This window comes from Protopterus annectens, chromosome 13.part0 (genome assembly GCF_019279795.1).
Source record: "Protopterus annectens isolate FY-2018-M chromosome 13.part0, PAN1.0, whole genome shotgun sequence".
Taxonomy (NCBI): domain Eukaryota; kingdom Metazoa; phylum Chordata; order Ceratodontiformes; family Protopteridae; genus Protopterus; species Protopterus annectens.
In genome coordinates this window covers 411791646-411804107 of record NC_056747.1, presented here as the reverse complement: position 1 = coordinate 411804107, position 12462 = coordinate 411791646, and the positions used below count along the sequence as shown (strand labels likewise).

Sequence of the window (12462 nt, the reverse complement as noted above, 5' to 3'; positions counted from 1 at the left end):
GTAATGGCATCACAGTAGTTGTTTTCCAGGCTTCAGGAAAGTAACCAGTGGAGAGGCTTATATTAAAGGGTTTTTAAGTAGGGGTTCAGAAAGACCATAGTTGACACTGATAATTATAGAACCTGGTATGTTGTCTGGGCCCATGGATAAAATATTCTTAGTTTTTGAAAGGGCTAAGATAACTTTTTCCATAATAATTAAAGACTGGGATTGTGGAACCTGAGAGATTGCTGTAACTGTGGGTGGAGTAAATTTTGTACTAAATTTGGCAGTTAGGATATTAGCTATTATCTTTGGGTCAGAGAGAGTAGTAGTACTGTGGACTACCTCTGAACACTGTTGGGTGTTGGTTCTTAACTTCCGACATAGTTAAGAAAGGATTTGCAGTTATTTCTGGTTTTACTGGCTATTTTTTAATTGTTCCCTTAAGCTCTTTGTTTGCTTAAATGTGCTCTTATGGTATGTAAACTGAGACGTGTTGTAAGGATTAAGCAGTTTCTTTTTGTTATATAATTTATTTAAACTGGTATTACACTACATGAGTTTGTTTTAAACTTCTCATCATATTTGTTGCAGATATGGACTGCCTTATCAAATTGACTTTAGGTGAGAGTAGAAGTCAGAGGCATAGATATCAACTTTAGCAATAGGATCCTTCATTGGAGGATTACAGCAGAATTTAAGTCATCAAGTAACTGAAGAAGGTTTGCATTTGAGAAGTCCTTAAACACACAGCTGTTTACAAGGGGAAGTACCACCAGTTTTAAAGGAAAAGGTCACTAAATTGTGGTCTGATTTAACACGACACGATGATGCATGTGGAGCTGTGCAGGAAGTGGCCATATTTTTGAGGACTAGATCCAGTATATTGCGGCCCCCAGTAAGATGGTTAACTAATTGTGAAGGGGGGTTAGCAGTTACAGTGATCAAGGAAACACTGGGCATGCAGTCCATTGACAGTGTAGGTCAGTCAGTTTATTGATGGATAGTTGAATTCCCCCTGGCAGAAAGTTCTTGGGTTTAATGGGAATCTCTGCTAATATGTTAAGATAGCTGTCATGCTCAGAAAGGGACATATGGGGGTGTTCTATACCTAGCTATGAAGTGATAATTCGTCTTGTTTAGGGTAATTTGGACATGTGGGTATCCCAAGGAATCTAAACTGAGGTGATGATATCCTTGACAAATATTGATACTCCCCCACAATTGCCATTGGGTCTGAAGTCATGATAGACATTTTACCGAGGAATAGGAGGAGTGCTTTCATTGCTCTGAAGCCATGTTCCATAACTATACATGTATGAATGTGTTGAGGTTACAGGAAGGCCTCAAGTTTGGGAATTTTTTTTTTAAGACTCCTGGCATTAAGTAGAGCCACATTAATGTGTTCCAAATTATAATTTACAAGGTTGGAATGTCGATTAGATGCATTATGCCTTAAAAAAGACACTATGGGGACAGGAAAGGCTTTAGCCAGAATGCAAAAGCATTGGTAAGAGAGGTGAAAGCCATCCTTGACCAAGCAAGAAGACTTGACAGCCATCTCATCCCAAGCCGAGACATACTGTGTTAATGACTCCAACTACACACCCAGTTATTGAAGCCAGTTATCTTGTCTTTGAATAGTAGCATCATTCTGGGTGATGGCAAAATAGCATGACCAGTGTTTTTCCTGGCTCAGACACATACATAGAAAGCTGAATCATATCCATCTTCATGTGTCTCTCTGGGTAGAGTGTCTAAGGTCATTCACCCCCATGTGAATTACTTTCAGGTCATAGTCGTATTTGTCAGGATGGTTTGATCTAAGAGCCCTTTTTACATCCAAAAGAGGTCTGACTCAGAATCCCTGAGGTGTATTGCCTGACTGCCCCCACTTCAATAGTCAATGAGCCATTGAGTGTCCCTCCACTTATCTGCATGGATGGTCTTCACACTGGACAGGTGTATAGGGGTGATCCTATCCATAGTGACCATGTCCTGATCACCTTTCCTTCCCCTTCCGACATCCCTCCCAGTCAAAAGGTGTGTGGCCAGATAGAGGTTCAGACACTTTTAAAGAAAAGAACAATCTAAGCTGTCCCAACAGACCAGAATGGCTCCAGCTTCTTTTTTGCTCCCAAGAAAACAGTGTAACTTAGGCCAGTATTTAACATCTACAGCATAATAAGACCATTCTAAAGGTAGCATTCTGGCTGGTCACAGTGCTGTCCATCAATTCCTGTCTACTGGAAGGAGATTGGAAGTGCTGTATAGACCTTCAGGATACCAGTGGTAGTCCACTGAACACAGAAGGCGTTGTAAGAGAGGTTGACAGCAACCTCTCTTTTGATCACCACATTGCCACTGTGGTCAGAAAGTCCTTCTATGTGGCATCGAGTACAATGCCCCATTTGGCATGTACCTCACTAGACACCTGCAACAACTGGAGAGGCCGCAAAAGTACCTCACATAGAGGATCCCAGGCCTTAAACATTTGTCCTATATGGACATACTCAAAAAACTACAACTATTCTCCGTCTCATATCGCCTACTTAGAGGCTATCTCTGCTCAACTTACACAGCCATGTCTGACCCACCTCTGTTAGAAATGCCACATCTAAAGAAATCCCAATCCCTCCGCACCACACACTCCAGAGACCTCAACCTCATTGCCACAATCAACAGAACATACTGGAGGGGCAGGTTCATAACCCAGAGACTACCCATGCTATGGAATAGACTTCTTATACATGTCAAGCAGAGCACCTTGCTGACCCTCTTCAAGAGAAATCTTTGAGTGGATGGGAAGTAGAAAATTCACCCCAGGGATAACTCCAGTGGCTCTACCCGACAGAGGCACTGGGAACTAAGGTTGGGTGGCATGATGCCAGGGTAATCTTATGGCTAGGCTTGTAAAGGCCCCAGGGCCATTAGCCCAGTACACACCTATGGACCTCTCTGGACACCAGAATTTCTCAGAAGTCTAAAATGTTCCTATGCATCCAGGTTGAGTGCCAATCATTTCTAGTTCTGGGTACTGCCATTGAGTCTCACTACAGCCTCCAGAATGTTTGTCAAATGCAAGTCCACTGTAGCAACTCACCAGAGATTATTGGGGTCCAAGATATTCCCTTATTTGGAGTTAAATATGCTGTGAGTAAAGGTTGGAGGCAACCTGTATTCACACATGAAGCATTGGTCATAGATAGTCCTGAGTTTTTATTCCTATCGTACCAGTTCTTGGAGATCACAGTGAACACTGGGAAGTCCCAGATGGAGCTGTGAGCCACACTAATATTCATAAGGTGCCACTTGGACATGCTATCCTGTGACTGGATCTCTGTTCTTCAGAGACGCGAATGATCTCTAATATTGTCTGCTTTAGTAACAACAGCAATGTGTGTGTGTTATACTGTTAGTTAATGAAGTAACAATTTTTATGGTCTCTTTATCCAAGCTTTCATAAGGGCACTCAGTCTTCTTGGGTCAGAATCTCTCATGTCTACCCCAAGCTGTGTGGCATAGAGAGATACTGCTCTGGCTATGGCACAGAGTGTGAGTAGCCTTTCTTGTGCTGGAAACCAAGTGGGATGGGCATGGGAATGAGCAAGCTGAATCTGCTCACTCATTCTTGGGAGGAGTAGTGATTCCTGACCTGACTGTGCTGCTGTCCTCCAGTGCAAGTGGAGGCTTGCATGAAACCCAGTGACTAGATGCTCATTTGTTTCACGTCTTGAGCTGGTGATAGCTCTCTGTGGTGTGTGCAAGAGTGAGAGCATGCACACATCAGGAGGAGAGTGCTGGGTTATCTGCAGTGATGCAATTCCTACATTTCCACCATGGTGGGGTATCAAGATTGGGTTGGGCCAAGGGAAAGATGCATCCATTGTTTATACCAGAATTATCTGGGCTGTTGATTGGAGTGTATGTCTGTCTGTTAAGGCCAGAAAGATAGGTCTTTCTTTGGGTTTTATGACTGTAGAATAAGATAGACTCACTCAACAGGTATGACAGAATGCTGTTACTATGGCTAGAATAGAAGGGTGTGTCTACTTCAGAAGGCTAAGCCAGACACATCTGGTCGTCAGGGGGGAGTAGCCAACTGAGTGGCTGCTGGCATATAAAGGCTATAAGCAGAAGCACCAAAGCATCTTCATGACTTACTGCATGATGACTTCTTCAGATAGTTCTCATTCTGGATCTAGATGGGATTCCTAGATGGGGGAACAAATTGGCATGTCTGATTGAAGAGATATTTGATGGCTAGCAAACCTGGGGGTGTATAGCAGTGGGAAGAAAAGTTTCTCCTGCCTCCAAATGGCACATTCTTTTTGGTGGCTTCACTACCCCAATCTTGCTCTCAGCTGCCTCCTCTTTCCCCTTCTCCTCTAGTGACAGGCACTGCTGTTACATCTGTCCTCTTTTGGGGACATTGTCTAGGGTTAGACACTCCAAGGGATGTAGTCAGAGACTAATTCTGGTATAAACAATGGATGCATCTTTCCCTTGGCCCAACCCAAGGCCAGAAAGATAGGTCTTTCTTTGGGCTTTATGACTGTAGAATAAGATAGACTCACTCAACAGGTATGACAGAACGCTGTTACTCATGGCTAGAATAGAAGGGTGTGTCTACTTCAGAAGGCTAAGCCAGACACATCTGGTCGTCAAGGGGGAGTAGCCAACTGAGTGGCTGCTGGCAGATAAGGGCTATAAGCAGAAGCACCAAAGCATCTTCATGACTTACTGCATGATGACTTCTTCAGATAGTTCTCACTCTGGATCTAGATGGGATTCCTAGATGGGGGAACAAATTGGCATGTCTGATTGAAGAGATATTTGATGGCTAGCAAACCTGGGGGCGTATAGCAGTGGGAAGAAAAGTTTCTCCTGCCTCCAAATGGCACATTCTTTTTGGTGGCTTCACTACCCCAATCTTGCTCTCAGCTGCCTCCTCTTTCCCCTTCTCCTCTAGTGACAGGCACTGCTGTTACATCTGTCCTCTTTTGGGGACATTGTCTAGGGTTAGACACTCCAAGGGATGTAGTCAGAGACAAAAAAACAAAATGCACATAAACATTCTAGAGGTGACTGCAATCCTCCTGACATTGCAGGCATTCAGGACATATTTCTCAAAATGAGATAGCCATCTGCACCAACAGCATAGCTGTGTTATAATGTATCAGCAAGTGGGATGGAAAATGCCCTTACCCTTTGTGCCATGAGGCCATAATGCTTTGGGACTTGGTTATTTTGTTTCATCACTTTCTCATTGCAACCTATGCCATTGTTCAAGTAAATTCTTCAATGAGCAGGCTCAGTCACTACCTTCTGATGCCACAAGTGGTTACTAAGTGTGTAAGTAGTGAGAGCTTTGTTTTGCACTGTGTGAACCATATTGAATTATTTTTGCCTCCCTAACCAACACAAGGTGCAACAGAATTTTCTCCCTCATCCTTCCATATGGACAGATTCATAGGGATGCTGTTCTCCCAGAATGAACACCCAGGATTCTACTATGCTTTCTCCCCATTTCTATTTATTCTGGAGTTGTTGAAAGTCAATTGGAGCAAAGGCAAAGTTATTGTCACACCAACATTTAATCCCAGCGAATTTGGCTCCTCCTGTTTTCACATTACCTAATGGAGAAAGCTCTCTGCTTAAAACTCTTCATGACTCTTCTCAGTTCTCACCTATCCATTTGGCGAACCTCAGTGGGATCCTCTGTCCCTACATTTTACTGCATTGTTATTCTGTTTGTTAATGACCAGGGACCTGGCTTTTACTCATGTAGGATGGTACTTTTGCCAGAGACCTTCAACGAAAGTAACTTGTAGAAGGAATGGATGATGATTTTTCTTTTAGGCAACATCCAGAGGGCTGAATCCCTTTAGTGCTCCAATCTGTGCTTGGCATTGACATCAACCCCCTTTTTTCCCTTATTTGTGCATAGGGGTTGGGGTGCCACATCAGCAGTAGCCATTACCTAAAGAAGATGGTCACACCACTTGGTTGCTAGCTAGCATTACTTTTCCAGCTTTCAGCAGGAAGTAAAGTGCTTCTCCTTAGCATCCCTCATTGTATGTCAAGTATTTTTCAAAGTTTATTTTCTTACAGAGACCAACAGTAATCAATCCAAAGTCACCTCCCCTGAGTTTAAACTTTGTGCAAGTGAAGTTGATTTTACTCCAACCCCAAAAGGGAGAGTTAAATTCTCTAACACGGAATACACTCTTCTTGGCAAGTGTCTCAGCAGAATAAGTTTCAAATTTACAAGCTTGAAAATGCAAATGGCCGTATCTCATGTTTCATAAAGACAGTGTCCTTATGGCCCAATCATTCTTTCATGCTGATGGGTCACTCCAGGGATGCAGTTGAATCAGTCTGTCAGTTTGCCAGTCTTCTTTAGTATTTGGTCAGGATGATGCACATTGTACACTGTTTAGATGTTCATAAATAGTTATGCATTAATTTGGAAAGCGCAAACAATTTCAGAAAAGAGGATGAATATTCTGTTTCTTGTGCAGCAAACAGACTGGACCAGAAAGTATCCAAAGTCAAATCGTGTAGCTTGGTTGTCCAGAATGCATTTCCTTTTGTTACCAGAAGTATAACAGAGTTGCATAGTAAACCTAAAGCTCATTCTGTTATAGCAGTGGCTACCTGTCAAGCATTCTTTAATAATGCTCAGTTAGATGATATTTGTGCTGCTTTGACAGGGGCTTGTATATGTTTTTGCAAGACACTATAAGCTGCACTTGATATGAAGGTGTAGGATGATCTTCGGGGTACTTTTGTCAAGAGTATCCTGTCATGATGCCAGCCAACAGGAGGAGCTTGACATATCTTTGTGATCCATATCTGTCCACTTCAACAAACCCACCCTTCTTTCCTGTGTCCCTGAGTAGTGAGTCCTGGAAATAATAATTGTAGTGTGCAGATTTTCAGAAGTCTGATGACATCCTCAGGAGATGAACGTATTTACTGTTGGGGCTTTTTATTTATTTAAAAAAAAATGGATTTTTATGTTAGCATGCTTTCGTTTATGGTACAGAGTAGATGAATAGTTAACTGTGTGCTCCATCTTCCAGCTGTTGCTGTATTCCCATTCTTATCATTGCAAAGAATTTATTGCTGAATAATTTTATTAACATAGTTCAGAACTGTGGGGAGACGGGAGCCTTTCTTTGCACTTGTTGGGCACAAGGCTTGTGAATTGATCTTGAGCAGGGAACCAGCCTGTCACAGGACGCACATGCTCACTGCATGCACCCCCTACTGGCAGTTTGGAGGATTGCCATTTTCTTTGTATTTGATTTTTGCTGTATGGGAGAAAACTGGAGTATTTGGGGAAAAAACTTATGTGGGCATAACATTTTGTAAACTCTGTACTGAAGGCATCCTAGCCTAGAACCAAACTGGAGAACCAAGCAATGTGAGGCATCAGTACTGAGCAATGACCTGAAACTCATGGTGGACTTGTAGCCTGTGCTCTAGATCTCCTTGGGCATATCTTGTTTTCTGTGGAATGGCAGCCTTTAACTTCAGTCCTCTGCATACCATGAGCTCAACTTGTTACTAGACTCTGTGTGTGTGTGTGTGTGTGTGTGTGTGTGTGTGTGTGGGGGGCTAGGATGAGATGGAAAGTTGCTGACTGGTAGGTTGCATAAAAGAGTACTCTATTCCAGAATGTACTTATGCAATATAACGTATACAGCATAGCTTTCAAGAGCTTCCTTTTTTCCTCCAGATTTTTCTTCACTTTATCTTGGTCTTAGCCTCCGTTTTTCATAGAATACATTGTCACATGCTAGTTTTGCTTTGTAATGTGTGTAAAATTGTACCATGTCATGTTGGTCCTTTGAAGTCTTGACCCTTTTGAGCCTCCCTGTCCCTGAGCTGAACCTAGAAGAATGAAGGCTTATCTACTAATAATTACATTGAATATTTTTTACATCTTGTCTTTAGTTTACAGACCCAGCAAGTCTTTGGGCATCCGCTGTTGCAGTGGAAGGAAGAACATATGCTTTGCTAATTTGTACCGTAGTTTGATTTTCCTTATGTAATATAGTAGCGCAATATCATTCTTCTCACAGCTGTAAAACTGTTACTTGTTAAGCCTGCTCTTAAGAGGTTATCTCTTAAGGGGTATGGGCCAGTGCATCTCTGCAGTGAACCCTGTATCTGATAATACAAGAGCTTTGTTGCTAATGTCTTTTTTTTTTTTTTTTTAATGTGTGAGAAATCATGACCACATCATGAGGTTTCATTCCTTTCCTGACTGTGTACATTTTCTCCATCAGAATTCGGGTCCGAAGGAGGTTTCAGTAGGACAGATGGTGATTACTAAGAATAGGAATGGCCTCTATTATAGGTGCAGAGTGATTGGCATGGCCACACAGACATTCTATGAGGTGAACTTTGAAGATGGCTCCTATAGTGACAACCTTTATCCAGAAAATATTATTGTAAGTACTTCATTGTGTTTTAAGAGACGACTGTAATACCTCATGCAATTTGTAAGAATATTGTTTAAAGCGGTCATGAAATGAAATTGGTAATTATTTTAGTCCCTATTTTTTCAATGCAGAATTTTCTATTCATCTTTTGCATTCTTCGTGTGCAGCAGTTTTCAAATTCCACACATGAAAACTTTAAGAAAATTTTAATGTGGTATTTTCTTATGAAAGAAAATATTGCTTTCATATTTTGCATCACATATAACTGAAAACCTGTCAGTATCATGTCAACAAATTAAAAATTTTATATAATACAAGAGGTAATTAAATTAAGGAATGTACTTTATCCCTGTTTTAAGCAGACTTTTTAAAGGGAATTGATTTACATAGTGCTGTAGCTCCTCCATCTTTGAAGATATTCACTCTGTAGCTTTATATGAAGATTACCGTTGAATGTAATTTTTGTATTTTACATTCTTTGGCATAAGTAAACGTCGCTAATGTATATCATTACTGCTTCTCTAAAGTCACATTTTGAATGACTGTACAAGAGATCTTGTATTCAGTTGTCATAACATTTTGGACTGATTTGACACCAACACTTGAGAGCTCTTCCTTAAGTTGTAGTAAAATATTGGAAAGCTGAACTAAGCACATTCTGTAGTCGTATTCATAACAGAAAAGCAGAAACTTGGCTAAAGCACATTCTACATTGGTAGTAATTATGAGAAAGATGAAGTGTCATCTCAATAAGTTGCTGGCTAGCCAGTGTCCAGTTGTCCAGCCTGGGTTACCTGGGATGTCTGTGTTGAACAAATGCTGGGCATAAAACCAGTCAACTTACCAAAAATGGACTAAGGAATAGCTACAATGAATATAGGTTCAGTGACAAGGCGCAGTTTGGATGTGGACAACATCATGATGAGGAGACTAGACATTCTATGTATCCAGGAGACATGGTAGAATGACCGTCCAGTAAAGTTGTTTAGCTTAGGATCCATAGTCTACTACTTAGGGGGAGGACAGGCTAGGAAATTGTATGGGAATTATTGTGACAGTGTCTTCAGAAGACACTGAGGCATATCATCAGAATTAGTGACAGACTCATGGCTGTCAGACTCTAGTGAAACAATAGGGCAGTATTCAAAAATCTCATACTGTGGTCCACAGCATGTTTGTGATGGTGAGGAAAAGAGGAAATTCAGGCAGTAGTTGCAGGACCTAATAGGTAAAGTGGAACAAAATCATCTTTTGATATTAGATGACCTGAATGTTCATATTAGGACTGACAGAACAAGATATGAGGACTCCCTGAGTCCATGTGGGTAGTACAACAGAAATAAAGCTAGAGCGGACATTCTACACTTTTGTCTGGCGAATGGCTTGATGGTGGCCAACACATGGTTCACCAAGAGAGAGAGACTTACAAGATCACATATAAGACTGATTAACATGCAGTTCTGGTAGACTTCTTCCTAGTAAGGAAAGGGCACTGGGGTCAAATCAGAGATTGCATAGTCATGTCCAGTGAAACTCTTAGCCCCCAGCATAATCCCCTGGTGACTACAGTCAGCTACAAGCAGTGGTCAGAGAGGGCTCTGTGGTCAACAAAGGCTAGGCTGAAAACCTAGAAGTTGACCGAAGAAAGGGCAGAAGAATACAAGGAAATACTCTGGGATCTAGCAGCTCAGGCAGAGGAGGAAATAGGTAGAGGTAAAAAAAGAATGGCAGTATCTAAAAAAAGCAAAGTATGGAATTAAGGTACACAGGAAAAGCTGATGATAGAATGTAGAAGACCATTGAAGTTGTCAGAAGAAAATAGGATTGCAGGAAGAAGAGGGAGATAGAAAAGATGGACCAGACTAAGGAGGAGTACTGGGTTGGCTGACAGGGTGAGAGAGCAGTCACAGTGGCAAAGAACAAGGCAGTAGAAAAACTATACCAGCTTCTGGAAAGTGAGTGAGCAGATGGCAAAAGAAACTGTCACATAGTGCAATACAAAGACAGAAAGGCAAAGAACGTAGCCATGAGACACACTTCATAGGGGAGGCCAGCAACTATCTGCTGACCAGTCCAGAGGACATCAACAGCAGATGGAAGAGGTACTTCCAGAAGCCTCTACATGAAAATCACACAAAAGCTGTATTGCCCCATGCACATCCTACAATAAACGAGGAACAACCACTCACCTTAGAAGTAAGTATATATAGCACCAAGAAATTAAGTCAGGAAAAATAGCCAGCTCAGATGAAATCGCAGTAGGATACATTCAAACTCTTAGGTGAATTGGGGAGAAATGGCTTCTGAAGGTGGAGAGAAAGCTGTATCCCAGCTGACTGAAGAAAATGGTTTCTTGTGGCACTCTACAAGAACAAAGGAGACATTCACAGATGTGGGTAGTAGAAAGGTATTAAACTCTAGCACACTGCATGAAAGTACTGCAGAGTGTGACCGTTAAATGAGTATGCACAGCAAGATGGGAGATGAGTAGTTTGGATTCAGAACAGGATGCAGCATAACGAACCTGATGTTTACAGTGAGACAGATAGTGATGAAGAAGATGGAGACAGAGTCTAAATGGGCATTCATAGACTTTTAGAAAAAGCATATAAGAAGTTACCGAGAAAGCTGACTTGGGCAGTTCTGCAATGGTTTGACGTCCTGGTAACACTGGTATAATTATGCAGGTTATTTACAAGGTCCCAGTGATACAAATATAGTGCTGTGACACACACAAAGGTAGTTCACAGTCAGAGTGAGTGTTCATCAGGCTCACGGTTCACTTCTGAACCCAATGCTCTTTATACTGGTGATGGACTACATTGGCAAACAAGTTAGAGGGGCCAGATCAACAAAGTGCTTCATGCACAGAGTGTTGCAGTACAAGGAAACTCTGATCATTCAGGAATTTCAGAAGATGAAAAGGGAGTGAAATGCAAAACTGAAGATACATTGGATGAAATTGAATGCAGGCAATACGTTTGTCATGGCAGTAATTAGGGTGCAATCAGAAGAAGCTGAAAACTGAGACAGAAGGGAAATAGTGAAATAAGATAACAGCTTAAAGTATCTGAGAGGAGTAGTTGAGGAGAAGAAAAGTCTGAATGAATGGTCAAAGCTAGAATCAGATGGTTTGCAGCCAGATAGCAAAGGGTGTTAGGGATAGTGTGTGACAGAAGATTGTAAAGAAGCTGAAAAGTAAGATGAACAAAGTGGTGCAATCAGTACTTCTGTATGGCACAGAATCCTGGTCAATGAAGGCAGAACAGTTGAGGAACCTTGTGGTAATGCAAATGAAGTGCCTTTGATAGGTGGTAGAATGCATAAACAAAGAAGTTATGATATCAGTGCACAAGCCAAAGTAGCTCCAATTACATTGATAGTCAAAGAGGACAGGTTATAAAAAAAAAAAAAGAGAGAGAGAACAGATTATGGTAGTTTGGGTACGTGCAGGAAAGAAGAAGATTTGGTGAAGATCATTTGAGATTTATATCTAGCAGCAGTACTACCAGTGGAATAGAAAAGTTGTTTGCTACAAGGGAGGGTTGAGCTCACACGGTAATATGTGCATACTCCCAACAAGAACTGCCATATGGGGTAGTTTTAAGAAGGCTTGCCATATCTTACAAAAGTGTATATATATATATATATATATATATATATATATATATATGTATATGTATATATGTTTATATATATGTATATAGATATATGTATATATGTTTATATATATATATATATATATATATATATTTAGATATGTGTTTATATAAATATATATATATACATATATATATATATGGAAAAGATAAAGATACAACACACAGATTACACACAAGACAAAAAACACAAAGACACAGATACAATAGATTACACAGAACAAGACCAAGACACAATAACAAGAGAGACATATAGACAATGGAGTAGGAGTAGAGAGACAGAGACAGGAGAGACAATTAACAGAGAGAGGAAGACACACAGAGCAGGATGTAGAGAGACATGATACACAGAATTGACAATAGAA

At 41.0% G+C, this 12462-nt stretch overlaps 1 protein-coding gene across 1 annotated transcript in view; it reads left to right on the top strand.

The window, feature by feature from the left end:
* KDM4B (lysine demethylase 4B) overlaps positions 1-12462 on the top strand; it is a gene marked incomplete in the record, with an annotated part of 3340808 nt that overhangs the window by 3121622 nt on the left and 206724 nt on the right. The window contains 1 exon segment of the mRNA XM_044054047.1: positions 8283-8447. Coding sequence (XP_043909982.1) covers positions 8283-8447 — 165 coding nt within the window.